The sequence below is a fragment of the Myotis myotis genome, unplaced genomic scaffold (assembly GCF_014108235.1).
Source record: "Myotis myotis isolate mMyoMyo1 unplaced genomic scaffold, mMyoMyo1.p scaffold_m19_p_15, whole genome shotgun sequence".
Taxonomy (NCBI): domain Eukaryota; kingdom Metazoa; phylum Chordata; class Mammalia; order Chiroptera; family Vespertilionidae; genus Myotis; species Myotis myotis.
The window spans coordinates 22039073-22063353 of NW_023416319.1; the positions used below are offsets into that span (position 1 = coordinate 22039073).

A 24281-nucleotide genomic window follows, 5' to 3' on the forward strand; every position below is an offset into this window, starting at 1 on the left:
AAAAACGATGGGAGTAACCATGGATAAGTTGTTGTTTGGGAAGGAATTCAGACACTTGGGAAGACCACAGGCAAACGTTTTCGATTTGCTTGATGAAGTAATGCTCCATTGGGACAGGCTCTGCTGTTGCTGCGAACGGGTGTCAGGACAGAGAGCCATGGGGAAATTGGGGAGGTTGGAAGGCATGGAGAGAATTCCGGAGAGAATGGGATTCTTGCTTTTTGGGGTGGGATACAGAAATTGGGAGGTTTCTTCTCAGCCTCTCTAAGACCCACCCCCACAGGAAGCTTAGCATCTTTCGAGCCTCTGCTCGCTTTTCCCACTTGGCTCAGGACGGTCAGTCCAGACGCAGCGTCCAAAATGTGCTCAAGAACCATAGACTCTTTTTGGTCTTTTTTTTTTTTTAATAATCCGAAGGGGAATTCTTAAACTTATGCATGAAGAAAGGTCTCTTAGAGTCAGTCATTTTGAAAAACACGTTCTTCTTGCAGTGCATAAATCTACCTGTTAAAATGTTGGCGGAATTGCCAAGCAGGCAATACCATTTACACAAAGGTAATAATGTAGTTGCAAAATACTGAAATGCACATGAATCTCACTGAGGTAACCTGTTAGGCAATAGTTATGAAGGTAAAAGTGTTTAAAAAAAAAAAATTCAAGAATCACCAACTTGTGAGCGCCGGAAGGTCCTGGGAAATTCGGCATTGCACAAACACGCCCGGAGAGCTGGTCGAGGGTCAGGAAAGCGCCGGCATTACACAGAAAGAGTACGTTTTTCTCGGCCCTCAAGACTTAACGGAAGACTACAAAAAAAAAGACCCCAAAAAAACCAGTCTAACACAACAATGAGGTACCTACGTGAGGAGAGGCACAAAATGCAGAGAGGTGATTGACACATCGAGTCCTTTCGTTCTCAGATGAGGAGCCCAACTTCCCACTTTTAAGGAAATCCGGAAAGAGTCCAGGTGGCTATAGGACTCTCGATGGTGACCCCTTAGATTCACAGAGCCAGGCGATTCTCCGCCCCGGGACACTTCGGCGATGTCTGGCCCGGACCGTGAGATTGTCCCCGCGAGAGGGCGTCCGCCCGAGCCGGTCCACGGAAGTCCCGCCCCCACTTCCGGCGGAGAAGGGGCGGGGCCAGCAGCAGCTTCCGTTCTGCAGTGTCGCGGCGGCGGCACGTGTGTCTCCCCATCAGGATTTCTGGATCATCCCTACCCCTGGAGAGTTTGTGGCGCCGGAACGCCTTTCAGCTTTAAGGATGAAGTCGGTAAGGGTCCTCAGAAGCCCGGCCCCCGCGGTTTAGGGGTCCCTTTGACTGAGAGTCGCTGCCTGGTGTAGCTTTCCTGGCGGTTTTCGCTCTTGTTTAGGGGGCGGTGGCCTAGATTCGGGGCTCCCTCTTGGTGCAGGGCGTTGTCCGCAACCCGGCCCTTACACCTGCGTCTTCCTTCATTGCCCATTGTGATCACGCTCGGCTTCGGTAGCCACGATGAGACGAGCACGGAGTCTTGCATCCCTAGGATGTCAGACATTGAAGGGTTCCTTCAAGACTGTGTTTCGAACCCCTTATTTTACAGATGAGAAGCAGGGTCCTGTTCTCAGTGGAGTTATAGTGTGAGGCATAGGATTCGAAACGAGTCCTTCCCCCCAAAGGGTAAGAAGATAGGAAAGCAAGTGCTTTGCTCCGGTTCTTGCAGAAAATTAGCCCTAGGGTTTGGATTTCTGAATAAGGGGTCACCATCAAGAGAGTTGGAACCCAAAGACCGGAATTCAGTATTGCCTTTCTTAGTTTAAGGGTCTTTGACACGTCGAATAATCCTTAAGCCATAGCTTCAGCAGTAATGTCAGGATAATGGCAATCATTGCTTAACTAGGCTGTTGGAGGTAGAATGTTGGAGAACAGTGTACACAATAAGTAATATGTAAATGTCAGTTATTGTTAAAGATAGCCAGCATTTTGCTCTGAGTATGCTAATGTAGTTAAGATAGTCTTGAATAACCATTTGCAATTACACCATGGTTCTTAACCTTTTTTTGGGGGGGTCTTAGACCCTTTTGAGCAGCTGTGGATTCTGGTCACAATAAGACCCATGGTTGAATAACTGAGGCTCAAGTGCCATTCTATAGGATAAATGGCTTAGTTTGGTTTTAGCTCTTAAATGCAAGATCTTGGCTGTGAGACATTAGAATTGTGGAATTGGTCTAATGAAATTTATAATCAATTCTCTTTAATCTGATTTTTAAAATAATAATAAATTATTGGTTATGCAGCATTCCTCCTGTTATTGTTTTCCAGAGAAGAAATAAAAAACAGGTCCCAAGCTTTAGGAAGTTGCTAAAAACTAGTAAAGTCAAACTTGAAAACAAGCTAAAAAATAAGCAATTTAAACAACAAAGCAATCTCAAGAAGTACCGAAAAGAACAGAGGAAACTAAGGCAAGCTGTAAAAGATGCTGTGTCTAAGAAACCCATTCCACTGGAGGACCCGAAGAAAAAACGACCAGGTAATTGTGATAGCGTTCATGTGCTCTAATTTCCATGGATTTGTTCTAAAGTGCTTTTCTAAAATGTTCCAATAATTGCATTCTATTAATCACTCTTGGTCACACATCCTTCTTAAGAGTAGGTAAGGATAGTAGTCCTATATGCTTTCTAATTTTAGAGTCAGCAGAGGAAAACATTTCAATGTAGTGCTCACTGTGAGAAAGAGCGAGGCTAGCCTCTGCTTGTGGAATGTCTAGAAAGCAGATCTGAGGATACAAAGCCTGGGATCACAAACTCAGAAGGGCCCTGTAAATAAATACTAGTGAATGCCAGGCAGCATGCCATGCCACTTTCCCATCCACTGGCAGTTAGCTAAGATAAGAACACTGCTTTTCTCCGGTGTGTTTTTCAGTGTTGCCGAAATTCATTTCGTATTCTGAACACCTGGCTTTCTTTTCATTCGGAAACTTGGAGTAAAATTGAGCTGTAAATGTCGGAGTTATTTTGGTAAAACTGTCCAAGAACTCCAAGTACTCAAAACAGGTAGGGAATATGACCATTTTTAGTCAGACCAGTTCTTCTACAATGTTACTGATACTTTCAGAGTAGTTATATTTGACTATACCGGAATATTCAGTCTTCCCATGTGCTTCTCATTCTCTGAATCCTGACCTATTTAGTTTGATCTTTTGGCAACATATTATTGTGATATGTAAAAGGTCATGGGCATGGAAGCCAGGAAACTCGGGCTTTTTCTCTTGATTTTGTTACTTAATAGCAATGTGACCCTAAATTAGCCAGGTATTTAATCTCCAGGTATTTAATCTGTAAAAACTTGTGATGGTTGAGTTAGATACTTCTAAATATCTCTTCCATCTAAATTTCTGTAGAATTTAAAAAGCATGATGTGGGCCCGGCCGGCGTGGCTCAGTGGTTGAGCATTGACCTATGAACCAGGAGGTCACAGTTCAATTCCCAGTCAGGGCATATGCCTGGGTTGCGGGCTTGATCCCCAGTGTGGGGTGTGCAGGAGGCAGCTGATCTATGATTCTCTCTCATCATTAATGTTTTTATCTCTCTCTCCCTCTCCCTTCCTCTCTGAAATCAATAATTAAATACATATCTATATATTTTAAAAATAAAAAGCATGATGTGTTAATAATTGTATTTGGCCAAAAGAGGTGCAGTGGAAGTAACTGAATGAGACTGAAAGAACAAAAGGTTGTGGTCAGAGAGGGGGTGAGGACTTGGATTAGGGACGTGACCTTTGGAGGGGGCAGCTGAAGTAGAATGGAAGTGAAAGTCATTGGCAATCAGATGAAGCTAAGGGCCTAAGTCACTGGTTCTCAAATGTGCTAGAAGACATTGTAGAAAGTGTGGAGACATTTGTTTTTTATTCTTAGAGTTACCTGGGAATGATCCTGGCATTTAGGTTTCAGGGGTCAAAGATGCTAGCATTTTGCTTAGCCCACGATACCCTTGTATATAACAAAGAATTGTCCTGCCCATCACATGACTAGTGCTCCCATTTAGAAATACTGGGCTAAGGTATTAGAAAAGCATACGTTTTTCCTGCTGTAGACACAAAAATGGAGAATTTCTACATCTCTAATACATATTTCTGATTTTGTGTGTAACAGGTAAAAGGATTGAGAGGGAAGAGGAGGAAGAAGAGGAAGCCCTACCTTTAGATATGATGGATGAAGATGACTTACAGTTAATGAAGGATTTAGGACAAAGAGCATCTTTTCTAACAAGAGATCTTTCTTCTAGGTAATACTTCATTTAGATAATAATCATTCACATCCTTTCAGCATTAAAAACTTGGTTCTGAATTTTACTTAGGTGGTTAGTGCAGAACTTCAGCTCTGAACACAATGTTTACAAAGAGTAAACCCTATTTATTATTCAGATTATTTCCTAAATAAAGGACGTTCATGAATAAAACAAGCTGATTTTATTTAGTGTACATCTTTATTTCGTCTGAGTCTGAATAGTGAATGGGGAAGAATGCTATTCTTTGTTTGAGGGATTGGCAGAACATTCCCGAGTTCTTTATGGCCGTGATCTCAATCCTCCTTACTCTGTGAGGTGAGTATTGTTCCCATTTACAGAGAGGAAACTGATGCTTCCCCGCAACTCGTAGATCTGAAATTTAAACTTAGATCTTTTTAACTCCTAAGTCTATGCTATGCTCTGAAAGTTTTGGGGAACGCAGTATAGCATGATGTCCCTGTTAACTCTGTGGCATATTCTTCAAAAAGAATCTGTTGTAGCTTTCATCTTAATTTTGCATCTAAAGGGAAAACTAGATATAGCCATAGTTTGAGTCTTTGTGATAGACTATAAAATTAATTTATTCATTTACTATTTAAGTGCTTGGTTTAGGTGCTAATATTTATATACCTAGTGAAGGTTTGGCTAATGGTTAATTTTTCTGTGTTTTAAAAATGGTAGGTCTCTAGGTTCCTTTTTAAAATATTGAAACTGAAAATTAATTTTTTTTCTACAGTGAACCTGTTCACGCCAAGAAACGAAAGCATGAGAACATCATAGATAAATATGAAAAAATACCACGATCTCTGCAAACTGCACCAGAGAAGGAATTGATTCACTTGCTTCCTATCAAAGATAAAAGTGGTATAATCCCACAGACCAGGGAAAAGCCAGGTAAGTCAGTTACAATTTTAGCTCCTTAAAAATATCACATTTCTTTCCATAAAAATTTAATTTAATTTTGACTTTTACCTATATCTACAAAATAGAAGTAGCTACAGTTAGTCATACAGCAAACTGATGATTTTGGCCAGAAATACAGTTGATTATCTTAGGTGTCTATTGTACTGTAAGTATAACTGAAGCTATATGGTTAAGGTGATTTTAGAGTATTTTAGCAAATTCTCTTGTTTCTAAAATTAGAGCATATTAGTCCTCCTTTATTAGCCTTTTTTTCTTTTTTTTTTTTTTTTTTAAATATATTTTATTGATTTTTTACAGAGAGGAAGGGAGAGAGAGATAGAGAGTTAGAAACATCGATGAGAGAGAAACATCGATCAGCTGCCTCTTGCACATCTCCCACTGGGGATATGCCCGCAACCCAGGTACATGCCCTTGACCGGAATCGAACCTGGGACCTTTCAGTCCGCAAGCCGACGCTCTATCCACTGAGCCAAACCGGTTTCGGCAGCCTTTTTTTCTTATATGAATCTTTTTTCTTGTGAAATACAACACACAGAAAAATCCAGAAATCAAAGATGTGAAGTTACATGGTTTATCACAAAAAACACACCCATAAAGCTACCATCTGGGCAAGAAACGAATACTGCCAGCACTCAGAAACTTCCCTTGTGCTCCCCTCAATCACTAATTGCTCCCTCCTCACAAAAATAACTGCTTTCCTGAGTTTTATTTTAATCACTTCTATGCTTTTCTTGATAGTTTCACCACTTAACTATATTATCACATTTTTAATATACATATTTTCCATAGTTCTTGACACTAACCAAGATGAAGAGGATCAAGAAGAGATGGAACTTGAGGAAGGTAATGGGATACATCTTTATAGCTGCTAAATTGTTAATTGAGAATTACATTTTTTGTATAATAGAAATGAGACAATTTTAGGTAAATCTGGAATGTGCATTTTGAAGTACTGATTATTTCAAGGTCATTGTGAACATTTTTTCACATTTTGAAAGTTTTATCTGGTGGAATTTGTTGCTTTTTTTTTTTTTTTGAAATGATCATTATGTCTTTTTTTAAAATATATTTTATTGATTTTCTACAGAGAAGAAGGGAGAGGGATAGAGAGTTAGAAACATCGATGAGAGAGAAACATCGACCAGCTGCCTCCTGCACGCCCCCCCAGTGGGGATGTGCCCGCAACCAAGGTACATGCCCTTGACCGGAATCGAACCTGGGACCCTTGAGTCCGCAGGCCAACGCTCTATCCACTGAGCCAAACCGGTTTGGCTGTTGCTTTTTATTATGCAAAAATTTATGCAATTAATATTTGTAATGTGTAGGCATGCATGAAGGGTCTTGTTAATTGAACTGTTTTGAATTCTTTTTAGTTGTAAGTGAAGGACCTGCCTATAAATAACTATTAACTATTTAGCTTTAAATTACAAAAATGGATTCTGTGGTATGAAATCATTTTGGTTTGATTACATGTGGGTTTCTAAAAGCTAGCATACTTCTCTATCTAAAGTTAAGGGAAAGAACATATTTTTTGTTTGAAACTATATTGCTTTGAAATTCATGACAGAATAAGCTGGTTAAATTTTACTTCTGTTCGCGAACCTCATTGATAGTGTAAATGACATTATAAGTCAACTATTTTACGGTTTTCAGTCATCCTTCATAGGCTTGTTGCCGATTATACTTGTGTGTTTATTAAATACTAGTTCCCTATGAATTTCTTAATGTGAACATATTTTGTGTAGTTCAAAGGACTGAATAGAGTTGAAAAAAAGACTCTTCTGTACTTTTTAAAACAACTGAATCAGATTGTCCTTCCCCTTAATTAATATGAATTCTTGTGGGTTTATTAGCATGGTCATTAATAATATGAGCTCTAGAGTCAGACTGCCTGGATTTGAATCCCATTTCTGCTAGGTTTATGAGGATAGGCCAGTTACTTTTCTTTTGCCTCAGTTTCCTGACCTATAAAATGGGGCTATTGATAGTACATGCCTTATGATTGTTGAGAGAATATGAAATAAGGTTCCTGGACACTTGTAAATAAAGGAATGTTTAAGAGGGAAAACCTAATCTGTTTCAGAGATTATTGAAGATCCTATTCGCGAGCTGACCATAGAAGAGCATTTAATTGAGAGAAAGAAGAAGCTACAGGAGAAGAAACTGCATATTGCAGCCTTGGCATCTGCCATATTATCAGACCCAGAAAATAATGTAAGCACTTTTAATTTCCTTAGGTTCTTCACATCAGATATGGTCTAAATGTCTAATATTTTAAGATTCTCTTGTTACCTAAAGTACACACAAAAAGGAAAAGCATTAGCAAAACATAGTAACTGAGTTAGAATGAGAGAGCAGACAGAACCTTAGCCTAATACTACATCTGAGCTTCATTTCTTCTGTAATCTCACTAAAGTTTCATAAATGCTCTGAGTCTCTAAATGAAGATATTGGATTTAATGTTGTAACTCATAGTGGTAAGTCTATACAAATTAATTATACTAGGGAGGAGGAACCTACTTGCAAATTTGCTTGACTGACTGTAGAGTTTATAGTAAGAAACACGCACACAAAAGACAAGAGTAGTTTAGGAATACTTATAAGTATAAAATATTTAAGTGAAATGGATCAGAAAGTTATAATGAATTATCGTTGGCCATGAGTACAGTAGTGAAGGTGATGATAGTTATAACTTGTTAACTCAAGAAATCCAAGGTGTAGTCTTGGCTCTTGTAAGTACGGTGTGTTAGAATTTGGGTAAGTTTTTTTGCCAAGATTTATTTTCTTCATCTCTAAAAGGGGGATGGTATCCATATTAAAACATTGTTGTGATGATTGAATGATATGATAGACATGAAGTTATATAAAGTGATACTATTATTTTTGTTATATTGGTGTCCCCAGCATCCTCCTATGACAAATACTTGTTTATTGGACAATAAAGTAGGTTATTTACATTTATAGAAAAAAATTCCTGTGGGGATGCTTTGGAGCAGTAATGGTCCTTTTCTAACAAAGCAGGAGAGCAGAACCAGGGAGGGGGATTTGGGATATTTCTGATCTGTATCATCTCATTTAATTATTGTCAAACCATGGAGACAAGAGATATTGATCTCATCTTACAGCTGAAAAATAGATCCTTTAAAACCTCAAGTGATTTCTTTCAGATTTTAACAGCCACTGGATTGGCACCCAGGTCTTCTAACTCTGGAGCCTCATGCTCTTTTCATAAAAGTTAGGGCGAGCAAATGGAGGTGACATACTTGTCCTGCTCCCTGCTATGGCAAGCATTGTTAATCAGCCAGTGGGCAATAGTATTTCATCAAAGCAATGCGCACATTAGTTGAAATCAATTTTTTACTTCTGCATTGCATCTACAAATATCGTTACATGAGTAACTCTGAAGCTTAATTACCCGTGGATACATTGTACTAATTCCTGATTAACTTGTATATGTGTGATTATACAACATATGATTAGTGTGCATATATAACAATATTTCAAAAAGTATTTTTAGTGAAATTGGACACACTTGCATTAAGAAAATCCAATTAAGAAGATTTTCTTAAAACAGGTAAATTAACAAATTTAAACTATTTTTTAAGTCTGTATTTTTTCTAACTACTTGTTTAACAAAAACATGGTTACTTTGTAACCTCAGTGACTTATCTGTCAGTAGTGGCAGTGTTGAGTTGTGTATGGCTTGACTAGACTCTTGGAGTCATTGTGTGAATTCTAGTTACTGGGCCAGATGTGGAACTGTTGCTTTTGCTTTTGCTCACGATTGTTCTGTTATTATTTCTCTAGCCTGATGAGTAATTTCTTTTAACAGGTTAAAAAACTGAAAGAATTACGTTCCATGCTGATGGAACAGGATCCTGATGTGGCTGTTACTGTTCGAAAGCTGGTGGTCATTTCTCTGATGGAGTTATTTAAAGACATTACTCCTTCATATAAAATTCGGCCCCTAACAGAAGCAGAAAAATCTACCAAGGTATGCTAACTATAATTACTGTACTATAGAAAATAAGCTGAAAAGTTTGGAGAGCTAGAGATGGGAGAAACAGGTTGGTTGTTTTTTTTTTTTTTTGGTTTGTTTGTATTGTTTGGTTGGTTTTACATGACCTAGTATACTAGGCACTCAACATTTTGTGCTAATTTTTGGATTTCAATATTTTGATGTTAAAACGTGATTGACATTTTGGTCTTTTCAGATCCGCAAAGAAACCCAAAAATTAAGAGAATTTGAAGAAGGGCTTGTTAGCCAATATAAATTTTATTTGGAAAATCTGGAGCAAATGGTTAAAGGTATATTAAACATCTTGAAAGCATGTAACATACTTAGCTTTGGTCAGGAAGGTGAATTCTCTATCCTGTGCTGTGTGTTGGCTGTCAGTATAGTGTATGGTCAGGAGCAGAGTCTCGAGTCAGACTTTCTGGGTTCAAATCTTGGCTCATCACTTAACACCTATGTGATGTGCAAATCATTTTTTTTAAAAAATATATTTTATTGATTTTTCACAGCGAGGAAGGGAGAGGGATAGAGAGCTAGAAACATCGATGGGAGAGGAACACCGATCAGCTGCCTCCTACACACCCCCCACTGGGGATATGCCCGCAACCAACGCACATGCCCCTGACCGGAATCGAACCCGGGACCCTTCGGTCCGCAGGCCGACGCTCCATCCACTGAGCCAAACTGGTCAGGGCATGTGCAAATCATTTAATCTTTCTGTGCTTCTGCTTTTCTAGCTGTCAAGTGGGAATAATACTAGTCCTTAACTCACAGGATTGTTGTGTAAAAGCAAATGAATTAATAGATACAAAGTGCTTACAACTATGCCTAGACGGTATTAAGGACTGTATTTTGTCAGTGATTAGTATTGTTGCAGTCCTTTACCTAGTAAGTAGTTGTATGTGTCTTAATTCATAAATGGTTGGAATTTATTGTGGGTTTTTTTTAAAAAATATGTTTTTATTGACTTCGAAGAGGAAGGGAGAGGGAGAGAAAGATGGAAACATCAATGATGAGAGAGAATCATTGATCGGCTGCCTCCTGCGCGCTCCCTACTGGGGATCAAGCCCACAACCCCGGCCTGAGCACTGACTGGGTATCGAACTGTGACCTGGTTCATGGGTCGATGCTCAGCCACTGAACCACACCAGCTGGCTGATAGATGTATCTTTTAAAAAACATGGAAAGCCAAGACTCTGGTAATTGTGATTAGAGTCAGAGGGTGGATGGTGTAGAAACATTTTGATGATGACCTTTGTCTTGTCTAAGGATAGATACAACTCATATTTAAGAATTAGCGTCGTAGGTTGAGTTTTAATATTATCACATATTACTGTAAAAGAAAGGTAATTAGCTGAAGTTTTGACCAATGAGTAAAGTAAGTAATTAGAGTTATCTTTTTATTAGACTGGAAGCAAAGGAAGCTGAAGAAAAGTAATGTAGTTTCCTTAAAGGCATACAAAGGACTGGCAGAAGTGGCTGTGAAGAGCCTGTGTGAGCTGTTGGTGGCACTGCCTCATTTCAACTTTCACAACAACATCATCGTCCTGATTGTCCCTCTCATGAATGACCTGTCAAAATCGGTGGGCTGCTCTAAACGATTGTTGCTGTTAGGCTTAACAGAAAATTATAGACCTTATGGCTTTTTTTCTCTCAAAAAATTTTTGGAGCTGAAATAGAATCACTTTACTAAACAGTGTTTCTTTAAGAAAACTATTTGATCCCTGTAAGTTTAGTGCAGTGGCTTTGAATAGGAGGCAGTTTTGCCCTCCAGGGAGTATCAGGCTGTGCTGACCCCCAGTTTTGATTGTCAGGACTGTGATGGGTGGGGTGTTAACTTCCTTGTAGTGGATAAAGGCCAGACATCTAAATATCTCACAATGCACAGGATAGCTCCCCACAACAAAGAATTCTCTGGCCCCAAATGTCAGGAGTGCTGAGGCTGAGAAACGCCCGTTTAGTGTGACATTTTGTTTTTCAGATATCTGAAATGTGCTGCGAGGCAGTTAAGAAACTTTTTAAGCAAGATAAATTAGGCCAAGCTTCCCTTGGAGTAATCAAAGTGATTTCTGGGTTTGTGAAGGGCAGAAATTATGACGTTAGGCCAGAGGTAAGTTTTTCGCATTTTACTTTACACGATTTGTTTTAAATTACAAAGTTAATTTTCAGTTGCCATGAGGTATTTATGTTTCTAAATGACAAAGTTAATTTTCAGTTGCTGTGAGGTATTTATTTATAGAAGTGTGTAAAGTAGAAAGGGAAAATACTTAATTCCCCAAATGAAATCTCGTCATATAGTTTTGATTGCTTAGCTCACAATTTCTACTGTTCTAGTTCCTAATTTCGGCCTTGCTTTGCCATCAGATCCCTTTCATTAAAGCTGATAATTTTAGTTGAACTGCGAAAATTATAAATATTGTACTTAAGTAGAGAACATATTTGGTGTCTTTATTCAGAATTGTAGAGTGATCAGATCATAAGGCTTGAACATGAAACTTGGTCACAGGGAAACACTTTCATTTTAGTGATGTTAGAATTATAAACTGCATTCTTTTTTTTTTTTTTTTTTCTAAATATATTTTATTGATTTTTTACAGAGAGGAAGGGAGAGAGATAGAGAGAGTTAGAAACATCGATGAGAGAGAAACATCGATGAGAGAGAAACATCGATCAGCCGCCTCCTGCACATCTCCTATTGGGGATGTGCCCGCAACCCAGGTACATGCCCTTGACCGGAATCGAACCTGGGACCTTTCAGTCCGCAGGCCGATGCTCTATCCACTGAGCCAAACCGGTTTCGGCTATAAACTGCATTCTTTAATTTGGGTTTTTAAAGTGTACAATGTGATGATTTAATATACATATACATTGTGAAATGATTACCACAATCAAGTTAATTAAGACATTCATCACCTTTCATGGTTACCTTTTTTCCTGTTTGGTGAAAATACTGAAGATCTACTGTCTTAGCAAATTTCAAGTATATGACACGGTATTATTAACTGCATATACCTAATTTATGCCCTAGCCAGTTTGGCTCAGTGTATAGAGTGTCAGCCTGTGGACTAAAGGGTCCCAGGTTTGATTCCAGTCAAGGGCACAATGCCCGGGTTGTGGGCTCATTCCCCAGTAGAGGGCGGGCAGGAGGCAGCCAATCAATGATTCTCATCATTGATATTTCTCTCTCTCTCTCCCTCCCTCACCCTTCCTCTCTGAAATCAATAAAAAAATATATATATATATTTAAAAAAATAAAATAAAAAGTAATACCTAATTTATATCCCCTCCTCCAATATTGGTTCAAACCTTTTTCTGGTCTGTCCACTCTTTGAATCCTGTCTGCCAATACCAAGGAATGTGCTCTCTCTTCGTTGTTGTCATCAAACTGCAGAATAATATTACTTGTATTTAGCCAAATAGTAGTTGTGCTTTCATAGACACAAGTTATCAAATATATTTAGCAAAAAGATAACATGTTTATGTGAAATGTGATAAAAGATAGTTCAAAGGTGTGTTTTTTCTCTTTCTTTGCACGAAGGGAGAAAATAACATTGTTAAGTGCATATTTTTCTGGATAAAATAGTTTTTGAAGGCAATATAAACTTAATACTTACATTTGTGTCTTCTTCAATATTAGATGCTAAAAACATTCTTGTGCCTAAGAATCAAGGAAGTAGAAGTGAAAAAAGATACAGAGGACATTAATAAACCAAAAAAGTTCATGACTTTTAAGGAAAAGAGAAAAAATCTATCAAGAATGCAGAGAAAGGTTTGATTTATTTCTTTTTTTGTTTTGATTTTAGATTAAAATTATAAGAAGTAAAATCATAATTATAACTATTTAAAGAATTTAATTTTCCCAGTTATTACAAAGAAATACTTTATTAAATCCATTTAAACTGATAATTTACTGGAAGAGCAATAGATAAAAAGATTTTCTTGCCATGCTGGCGTTTACCTTCATCTGAGATTCCTTGTGACACACCAGGGTCTTTCCTTAACAGACAGGATGTCTTCTGGGGAAGTTAGCAACAAAGTGGGTTTTTGTTCATTGAATCATGTTTCTTTATTGTATTTGAAACCTTTGTTTATTTACTATTAGACCCTGGACACATTTTTTTGTTTTTAATGTTGAGAAATGGAGCTAATTAATAGTACCTGTCTTGCCGAGTCTTTGTGCAGTTGAAATAAGATAATGTATGTAAAGCACCAGGCAGTGTGCAGAGCCCGGCATGCTTTATAAACGTTAGTTACCACTACCGCTATCTGTTGTTATCGTTTCTCCAACATTTCTAAACAGTTTATTAGGGTTATCAAATTGCTTATAAAAACAAAATAAAAAGTAATTTCCAGGATATCCATTTTTGCATGTGTCTACAAATTTTGAAAACATGACAGAAATATCAAATTAGACTTAATCACTAAACAAATGAAGGTAAATGTTTTCATTATTTATACCATATTATCCTAACGGAAGTTGGATACATAACTATGGTGGGGAAGCAAAGACCCAGCTCTTTACCAGCCTCACATGAGGGAAGGAAGCTGTTTCTCAGGCAGTCCTCTATGGCTCAGGCAGCTTAGCAACCATTGTGCGCTGCTCCTACAGCGGAAGGAAGTGGAAACAAATAGATATTTTGTTGAATTTCTATATAGTATCTGGCTTTACGCATTGTAGATAAAGGAGTTTGGGAAATTTTGGTGATGACTTGCTTCTGTGTTGTAGATGATTTAACAATCAGAATTATTTCTGGGCTCAGCATATTCTTCCTTTTTTGAAAAAAATTAAATTATAGAAAACTACAGAGAATAATATAGCACATCCCATGTATTCCCCTTTCTGAATGAGCAAATATGAAGACTTCAGTTTTTTTCTTGAAAAGAAAGAAACCATTGTGTTAGTTAGAATCCCCTGTGGTCTCCCTATTTCTTTCTAGTGCCTTCCTCCCAGGAGGCCACCACTGTCATAAGTTTGGTTGGTGTGTGCTTCTTATCCATGCTTTTCTGCTTTTGCTTATATTTGCATTCATAGAGAATCTGTGGTATTATTGTATGTTTCACAGTACTTCCGTATTTTATCTCTCTGAAGGTTGCTGTTTTCACTCAATGGGATAATATATACTCTTTATTTTTCAATCTATTTTCAGTGGAAAAAAGCAGAAGAGAAACTAGAGCGAGAGCTTCGGGAGGCGGAAGCTTCAGAGAGTACTGAGAAAAAACTGAAACTGGTAGGCAGTTCCCCTATACCAGCGACTTTCAGCTGGTGTCTGCAAGAAATTTTAAACATGCAATACCTGACTATTTAGTCAGGGGCACTGACTTGTTTTCCCTTTCAGTGGTTCTCAACCTTCTGGCCCTTTAAATACAGTTCCTCATGTTGTGGCCCAACCATAAAATTATTTTCGTTGCTACTTCATAACTGTAATGTTGCTACTGTTATGAATCGTAATGTAAATATCTGATATGCAGGATGGTCTTAGGCGACCCCTGTGAAAGGGTCGTTCGACCACCAAAGGGGTCGTGACCCACAGGTTGAGAACCACTGCCTTAGACTGTGTAAAAAAAAAAAAAAAAGACAACAGCCTGCAAAACAGTACCTATCCAGTGTGAATGAATCAAAATTATACGTGTTTTTTTTTTTGTTGTTGTTAGATTGGCAAAAGATGTATTTTTTTGGTGTACCGCAGAATTCTAGTAATTAGTTTATATGTGCCATGAGATGAAAAAAGGTTGAAAATCGCTGTCCATTGCTTTTTAAAATGTTTTGTTAAACTACTTTAGGGACTTATTATTTCAACTTATGGTTATATAATTTTGGTTTATTTCATGAGACTTAGATATGAGATGTACAAGAAATTATCATGTGATCAGTGCTGGTTTTATGAAATCACAGGATGTGTACCTTCATTCTGTTAAAGCTTCACTTTGTGAAAGCTAAGATTGCATTGTTGGGAGAGAGGGGTAGGGGTAAAAAGGTTGAGCTTTGATGATAGTTACAGTAATTCAGGAGAAAGTGTACTGGGTTGTACTGACGACATGTTGTCTGTTCCTTTGGCCAGCACACGGAGACATTGAATATTGTGTTTGTAACTTACTTCAGAATACTGAAGAAGGCCCAGAGGTCCCCTCTCCTGCCAGCAGTTCTAGAAGGTCTTGCCAAGTAAGGGCTGTGTAGGTTGAAAACTTTTAGATTGTTTCTAAGTAAATAAGAACGAAGTAACCATGAGTTTTGGTCAGGGTTTCCTAATGATGATTCGTGTCCTTCTCAGTTCTCTTTTTCTTGGTCTCCAGTCTTTCCTTGCTTTATTTTTATTTGGCTGCTCTGGAAGGATTCTCATTTACTTGGGTTATATAATTGTTAAACCAAAGGGTATGTTCATTTTAAATTTTGATAAATATTACCAAACTGCATCCTGAAAAGATTGTACCAATAGACGGGGAATGTGTGACCTCTAGGTCCTTTCCTGTTCTAAGATTTACATGGTGTCAAAGGCTTTTGCATTAATACTGAAAAGACATCCTTGAACTAGTTCAGGGCCTAATCTTTTGTAATGTGTAGAGTCCTCTGACGTTTAGTAGCTCCCATGATTCTTTCTCTTTAACTCTAGTGGGTGATCTCAGTTATTTCTAGAAATAGAGGCCCAGGCCAGTCCTGTGACTTAACCTAGGACCATAAAGGTAATACATTGCAGAGCCTGAACTTGACACCAGCTACAGCTTCTTTGATTTAAAGCTTTCATGGGGTCCATATTCTGGTTAATAGCAGAATCTTTCCTCCTTCCTTCTTCCCACCACCCGTGTTCCTGGAAGCTGATGCTGCTTGCGCTCTTAGGGCATAGAACAGTGCTGGATGCCCAGTAAACTTTCTTCGGGGAAGTTGTTTGCTCTTAGCAACTTCTTCCCCAGGGCAGAAGTATTTTTGAAATACTGTATTAGTTTGTTTAGTGCCTCATATGTTCCTGCTGAGTATAGTGTCCAACTATAGATTGTCAAAAGGTCAGTCTGAATGAATGAGAAGTAACAGTCTTCTCCATCATCTCTATCAGCTAACATTTGGAATAAGGAATATTAAAATTTCAAATTTAAAGTCAAGTTTAATTTGTGGCTGCTTTATTTCTGTTCTTAGGTTTCCTTTTAACTATGTTTTGTTTGATTTTTAGGTTTGCTCACCTTATAAATGTGGAGTTTTTTGATGATTTATTAGTAGTTCTACATAGTCTCATTGAGTCTGGTGTAAGTATCTCTATGAATGAATTACTTTTTAAGATATAAATGGTATTATTCTTCTTAATATCTTTTTTTTTTCTTTTTTTTTTAAGGACCTAAGCTATCAAGAAAGTCTTCATTGTGTCCAGACCGCTTTTCATATTCTTTCTGGGCAAGGTCAGGTATCTTCATAATCGAGTTTTGTTTGCTTTAGCTTTGGAGGCTGTAACATTTCTAATTGTTGTTTGTTGTCATTTCAAAAGGTGATGTTCTGAATATTGATCCAATGAAGTTCTATACACATCTCTACAAAACACTGTTCAAGTTACATGCAGGTACGTATGTTTAGATAATGTGTCTTTAATAAATAGCTCCTTTAAGAATATGTTGTGACCAGAGTGATAGCCAGTGAACAATGAGAAATAGGAACTGGTGTATGAAGTGCTGGCCTGCCAGGGCCACACGTATATGTAACCTCATGTAGACGGGGAGAGCGAGAACCGGGGAGAATTGACTGGAGATGCAGCACAGCCCTATGTCATGGCGTGATGTGGGACCTGTGACAGTTGAGCTTGGGTCTCGGGTAGGTGAACTTGGATCATGGAAAAGTAATGAAGGGTCTGTCTTGCTGTTTCAGGTGCTACCAATGAAGGGGTTGAGATTGTGCTCCAGTGCCTCGATGTCATGCTCACCAAGCGCAGAAAGCAGGTTTCTCAGCAGCGAGCCCTGGCCTTCATCAAGCGCCTCTGCACCCTTGGTCTTCACGTCCTTCCCAATTCAAGCATTGGCATTTTAGCAACTAACAGGATATTAATGCATGTGAGTGGTGATACACTGAAGAGAGCTAAGTTCTGGCAGTGCCACGATGGTGTTTTGTTTGGTGTATGTGTATGTCCATCCATTCCACTCCCCCGTTACATTATTATTTAGTTAGAAGTAATTCGCACCTTCCCGGGCACTGTGGCTCAGTGGTTGAGTGTTGACCCATGCACCAGGAGGTCACCAGTTCGATTCTGAGTCAGGGCACGTGCCCAGCTTGTGGGCTTGATCCCCAGCAGGTGCCATACAGGAGGCAGCAGATCAATGTTTATTTCTCTCTCATTGATATTTGTATCTCTCTCTCTCACTTCCTTCTTCTCTCTCTAAAATCAATAAAAACATTAAAAAAAGTAATTCACACCTGTAACAAAATCATATGATAAAGGAAGTCCGTAAAGTTACAAAAGGAAAGCATTCGGCCCCTTTTGACACTCTCCAGAGGTTACAAGTTTTACCATTTGGTGGGTATTCCAGCTGACTTTTTTTTTTTTAAATGGGAGATTTTTTGTTTTTTTTTAATATATTTTATTGATTTTTTACAGAGAGGAAGGGAGAGGGATAGAGAGCTAGAAACATCAATGAGAGAGAAACATTGATCCGCTGCCTCCTGCACACCCCCTACTGTGGATGTGCCCGCAACCAAGGTACATGCCCTTGACCGGAATTGAACCTGGGACCTTTCAGTCCACAGGCCGACGCTCTATCCACTGAGCCAAACTGGTCAGGGCTCAGCTGACTTTTTTAAAAATTCATGTATAAACACACCAAACCCACACAAACAACAGAGCTTTTTTTTTTAACACTTAATGGTGATGAACACATTTTTGTATCAGTACAAATATAACTACCTTGTCTCTTTAATGAGTAAATGAGGTTGTTTGTTTAACACCTATAGTTCTTACTATGTGACTGCCACTGTGAAAATGTGTTACAAAACTTAACTTGCTTAATTTTCATGAGAACTTTGTGAAGTAGCTACTATTATTGTTCCCATTTTATAGATGGGGAAAAGTGAGGTCCAGAGGAGGAGTGACTTGCCTAAAGTGATGCTGCTACTAAGAAGTGGCAGAGGTGGGCCCTAACTGGTTTGGCTCAGTGGATAGAGCATCGGCCTGCGGACTGAAAGGTCCCATCCCTCCTGTCAAGGCCATGTACCTTGGTTGCGGGCACATCCCCAGTAGGAGGTGTGCAGGAGGCAGCTGGTCGATGCTTCTCTCTTATCGATGTTTCTAACTCTCTATTCCTCTGCCTTCCTCTCTGTAAAAAAAAATCAATAAAATATATTTTTTAAAAAAAGTGGCAGAGGTGGGATTCAAATTCAGACAGTCTGGCTTTTATATTTTGTATTTTTCTTTTCATTGGCATACAGATTGTTTTTGCTATTAACAAATAATGCTATAGTGAATAGCATTATGTGCATCTAATGTAATTATTTCTTTAGGAAAGATTCCTAAAAGTGGGATTGCTGGGTGAAAAGAATATTCTATTTTCTCTTGCAAGATAAAATAAATTCTTTTCAGAGCAAGCCAAGAAAATAATCTTTTGCAGTTTTTGTTCTTTTATGGTATAAGCTTAAATTTACAAAATTAAAACTGGATATGAAGTTCATGGGCTTATAGCTCTTCTATAGCCATAAAACCAAATGAAATTTAAGTATAAATAAACGTGCAGAACCCAGTAACTGTCTTTAAACTAATAACATTAATTTAATTAATCCTTGTTATGTGACATTTTTGCAGACTTTCCCCAAAACAGACCTGTTGCTTGACAATGAGTCTCAGGGAAGCGGGGTTTTCCTTCCTGAGCTGGACGAGCCCGAGTACTGCAATGCCCAGAACACCGCTCTGTGGGAGCTGCACGCGCTGCGGGTAAGCCTGCCCCTCCCTCTCACTGTGCGAGCAGTTGTGTGCAGCTTTTCCCAGTAGTTGTTGTTGCCAGAGTACTTAGTTCATTTTGTTCTGGGTCCGCCTTTCCTAGAATTTGTGTTTTAATAGCCTACATTTCACTTTGCTTTTCCTACTCTAAGATGTGGAAATACATTTTTTAAGGAAGCTGAAAACGACAGTTTTGTGGGGTAGAATTTGTTGGAATCTTTCCCGTCCCAGACACATTTGTATTGGCTCCCATCCAAGGAGACATTACAGGCCCACCCGCCAGTGTCGATAGGGTTTCACCTACGCTGTGGCCCTACGGTGTGGCCGGCGTTACAGTGAGACTCAGGAAATACGGTTCAGCAAGCCGGCTGTAAACGCACTTTTTCCCTGTGAAAGAGAAGTTGCTTTTTGATTTTCCTTTCCTGCTGTCAAAGTGAGACACTGCTACGTCACTGGTGACTTGCTCATCAGATTTGTGTTGTAATTCTGTGAACAAAGGCAGTGTTTTCCCTGTCGTTATGTTCACATATATGAATCACATATATACATCTATATACATCTATAGTTTTTTTAAATTAGTGCTTATTAAATAAAATCTTCACTGTAGCTAGTGTTTTATAAAACACTGACCTGTACAAATGTTGTCCTGTTTCCCCTTTAGCGGCATTTCCATCCCATAGTGCGGAGATTGGCAGCTCACCTGATCGCGGGAGCCCCTTTGGAAGGCTCTGAAGCACTCAAACCAGAGTTGAGCCGAAGGTAGTACCTAGCATCGCCTTATTATTAAACCATACATTTCAGTTGATAGCTCTGCACTGGGAGAAGTCTATTTTATAACGTAATAGAGTTAACATGTAAAGTGCTAGCTGGCTAGCTGGATTAGGTCTCACTATATTCCTGAATTGTTCTAGAGAGAAAACATGCTGACTCTGATTTTATTTGTTTGTTTCAGGTAATCACAACATTTTTTTTTTTTTTTACACATACAGATAAGTAGATAGAATAGTGAATCCTCATATGCCCATGACTCCAGTTCAACAGTTAGTAAGACAGTACTGTCTTCGCTTATGTGACGATCCATCAGTCCAATACAGTGCGATTCCTTTTCTTTTGAATGGTCCTGGGAGGGCCAGGGAGGGAGAACTGAGGAAAGTGCTTTGGAAACACTTCGCCCAGGAGGCAGCAGTTTCTATTCTTGGCCTTCTGACCTGCAAGAAGCTGGGATCTCGGCCCCGGCATTCACCTCCCACTCTGGGAGGTTTGGCCAGATGGGGCTATATTGTTTTTACATGGCAGTAATTAGCTGCTTACCCCTCTAAATGAGGCTAAACTCTGCAGTTTTCCATAAATCCTTTTACTTCTGGGTAGGATAGAGATAACTTTTGGCCATAAAAATGGCCATTTACTTTCTTCCTTCATTCTTTCTACCTGTCTTCCAGCCTTGTTTTCAAAAGGGAGAAAACAGTTCTTTATTAACCTTTTTTTCCCCCATGGCAAGTTTTGGTCAGAGCTCTTGAACATTTGCCTCATTTATGCCAGAGGTTTCCTTTTCTGGAGGAAGATGAGCCACTGGTTCACCCCAAAGGCTTGAGAAAGGAGACTCCTGCTGTTTTTCCCCAGATGTGGAGCTTGGGGTGTGACCCTAATCAATCACCTCATCGCGTGAACCAACCCCAATCATTAAGGACTCATTTACATGCCACGGTTATAGACATTATTCTCTCTGGAGAGTGGTTCTCCTGGCTTTTAATCCAGGCCAACAACTGAAGGGTTGAGCTGTTTGGAATCCATGGAGGATGGCTCCGTGCTTTGCTCTTCTGGTTCCTGTGATGGAGTGAAACTCCTTGCATATTGTTTACATAACTGTGGTTGAGCTGGGATTTGGTCACATTGAGTTTGAGCTCTTCTTTCAGCCTTCTCTGTTCAGGCCCGTGTTTCTAAATGTATACCAGACCCCTGGGAGGTGGAGTTCATTGGATAATGTTGTCAACACCTGGGAATTTAGGATTTATTTTGTGTGTGTTGATTTGTTGGTTTCAAAAGCAGGCTCATGTTGTATCTTAATGGATGGATTTAGAATAGTGAGTCATTCTCTGGGTACGATTCACTATTTTCAAGGTACGCAGTGTGGTGGTGTCTCTGTGACTGTGGGTTTCTGTTTGTGACTGTAGATCTGCTATAGAACTCTTTGAGGCTTACAGCATGGCAGCAATGACATTCAATCCTCCTGTGGAAACTTCAAGCTCCAAAAGGAAGGTACGTGGTACTTTTCATTATTTTTTTAGAAGATGAAATCAAAACTAAACTAATATATCTCTTAATAACTGATTCCAATTTGCCTAAGTGTTTATAGGTAGATTTTTTTGTTTTCATGCGTAGTTGGTGATGGTAGGAAGGATCTCTGGGGTTGGAATTCTATAGGGACAGTCATGGGACTGTCTCATTCATTCAGTATAGGGTATGTCCACGCCTGGAACAGCCCCGTCGTTATTACGGTTCACATGTGGTTGGTTTGGTGTTAGCTGTTGCCATTTTTAGCTCTGCTCACAGCTTGGCTTTTGTTGTTGGCATAAGAACTTTTAACTCATACTTTCAATATTTCTTCAGGATAATGTTTTACAAGGGGATTCATTTTTGAATGAAGATTTAAATCAGCTAACCAAAAGACTTTGCAGTGAAGCCGATACTCAGTTGCCTCTGGATTTCACCAGATATCTGAAGACATCGCTACGGTAGCAGCAGGATGAAGAGCCAGTGGACTTGGCTGTGCACTTGTGTATTTGTGCAGACGCACATTAAGATAATGGTTCTCTTTTTGTACAGGGAAACTTCCCAGGGAAATTCACCAAGGAGGAAGAGTTACCCTTTGTGTGGTGCAGGATTCTGCCCTAATTCCGAAACATCTTTTCATTGAGAAAGGAGAATCCAACGCCTTTTCCCCCCTTAATGTTTGGAAACTTCTTTCTTAATGATGTTGCCTTTTTGAAATTTGATATACATATTAAGTTAGTTTTTTAAAAAATCTTTGGACTGAATTTATTGGGATGCAGTTGCTAGATTAAAAGGAGGGCAGAGAGCACAGAATAAACAAGACGGTGAGATTGTTTTTTACAGTTCAGCTAGCTACTCTTTATAACTAAATAAATCTATTACTATTACACCACCATAGTTGGAAGTGAGAAAAAATTCTAAATTTGAGTATGTTTCTATGAAAATTTTTGAGAAAAGAAAAAATAGCTTGAAATTGGACACCAGGTTCATTGGCTCTTGCTGGATGGTAGGTACACTTCAAGAAGGAACCTCACCTGACCTTTGAAAAAAGGATGAGTGCTCATTCTGGCTACTTTCAAAGAAAGTTTGAATGTGATTCTGGTCTTCAGAGTTCTTTGTATTTTCTGGCATGCTCTGGAGGGTGGTAGGGGAAGAACTGCCCCACATCTTACCATTCTGTTTTAAGGATTAAGGGTACCCAGGGAAGGGCTTTTTTGTTCTTTTGTCCCTGTATAGGTAAAATGCCTTATTCTTATAATTATAAAGCAATATAATACAGCTGTTACCATATTCTAAGAATGGCCTATGAAATAAGTGTTTAATGACCAGGTTATAAAAATTTCTCCTGTGAAAAATTGAATAAAACAGCTGCTTTTTCTGCTTCCTAGTCTTGTAATATGAGAATTAAAAAAAAAATCACAGCAGTCCAAGTGAGTAGATCAGTTATTGCTTCAGAGCTATAGAAGCCAATGATTTTGGTCTAGTGCTTAATGCTCTTTTTTTTGTCATGAAGTAATGAAAATAGAAAGTTGCATTATCATTCCTGCAGTGGGAATACTAGCTTTAACAGTGCATATAATCTCTTAGCATGTTCTTATATGTGGTTTTAAAAAGCTTTTCTAAGATCAGATTTTTTAAGCTTGATTAATGATGAGAAATGTATGATTCAACATATAAATATTTGCTTTTAACCCACCTTTTAGACATAGCACAAAGTTCAGGAATATTAGGAATAGTTGGATGACCAAAGCATCTTTCCATATCAGAGCACAAGTCACCAATACAGGCCACAAATCATTTATTTCCCAAATATAGACACAAACATTTATATTTCACTTTGGCAGTAGAAACTAGGTGAAAAGTAAATTTTAAAATAGAAATTCAACTATTTCACACTTGCATTATGTTTTTAAGCCTTTTGTTACATATTTAGAGACTCACAGGACCATAAAGTTATATATATAGGTTGTGAATATCCTATATGAATTTGAGGATGAAAAATATTTGTGCATTTACTTACATAGCCTTGTATTGAGTTTCATTTTCAGAACTGAATAATGGCAGTCATTAATAATAACAGGCACACACAGACAGACACACCTTAAGGCTATACTAAACTACAGCCTTATTCTTTTTTTTTTTAAACTAGACACATTGGGCACCTAGTATGTGCTTAGCACTGCTAGGCACATAAAGGTGAAGTGGGGTAATGGAGTCAGACAGCCTCAGTCTCCCATGACCTTGCAACAGTTAAGTCATCCACATGCACAAAATTCGACATTACCCAGTTCAGTGTCAGAGAGAGTTGTTTCAAAGTTCGGAGACCTGTGTCATCTGACGTAGGGGGTTCAGAGGCCTGCTTGATGGCAGGCTTGAGCACAGTATATTCTGGATCTAAGAGACCTATATGAATAGTTGGATAATCAGGGAGATTCAGCAAGTATTTCAGAAATATTCACTTCAGGTATTCCTCTGTCAGAATACCTAGCCATCAATCCAGAGTTGCTTTTAAGAAGTTGATGCATGGAGGTGGCAGAGAACACACGAATTGTTAGTGAGCCACTGTATCGGGGGAAATGTTGACCCAAGTGCGGACTTTGTGTAAGAGGCGATCTCAAGTTTCTGATGACCTTTGAAGGGCCCGGCATTCACCTCTTCTCACCTCACTGCTGATGTGACAGAAGCAGCTGAAAGGAGTCAGAGGCAGCCACTGGAGAGTGAGCACTTTCCCTACAGGCTGCCTCTCTGCCACGTACAAGGTCAGTCACCAGCCAGGAAAACTGCTCTTACATTTGCCTGGGAACAGAGCTGTGCAGCTTTGTCTTAGAGTTAACTCAAGTTTACCAGACCAGTATGCAAGCTCCGACTACTTTTCAGAATTGAGCAAGGAGAGGTCAACAGAAATGTTGGAG

At 38.8% G+C, this 24281-nt stretch overlaps 1 protein-coding gene across 1 annotated transcript; it reads left to right on the top strand.

The window, feature by feature from the left end:
• Positions 1–1086: 1086 nt before the first annotated feature.
• Positions 1087–22799, top strand: NOC3L (NOC3 like DNA replication regulator). Its single transcript, XM_036336552.1, has 21 exons — positions 1087–1270; positions 2297–2504; positions 4125–4257; positions 4997–5154; positions 5974–6027; positions 7268–7398; positions 9017–9178; positions 9399–9492; positions 10607–10782; positions 11181–11309; positions 12837–12968; positions 14347–14427; positions 15259–15359; positions 16360–16432; positions 16519–16582; positions 16669–16740; positions 17043–17224; positions 18964–19092; positions 19760–19857; positions 21270–21354; positions 21706–22799. The coding sequence occupies exons 1-21, from the start codon at positions 1262–1264 to the stop codon at positions 21832–21834; spliced, it is 2400 nt and encodes a 799-aa protein (XP_036192445.1). The 5' UTR covers positions 1087–1261; the 3' UTR covers positions 21835–22799.
• The last annotated feature ends 1482 nt before the right edge of the window (positions 22800–24281 follow it).

Bases quoted from the DNA above. Each gene is read 5' to 3' on its own strand.
- NOC3L (XM_036336552.1), top strand. The intron at 14,428-15,258 runs GTAGGCAGTTCC...TCCTTTGGCCAG, and splicing joins CTGAGAAAAAACTGAAACTG to CACACGGAGACATTGAATAT. The intron at 19,093-19,759 runs GTAAGCCTGCCC...TTTCCCCTTTAG, and splicing joins GGGAGCTGCACGCGCTGCGG to CGGCATTTCCATCCCATAGT.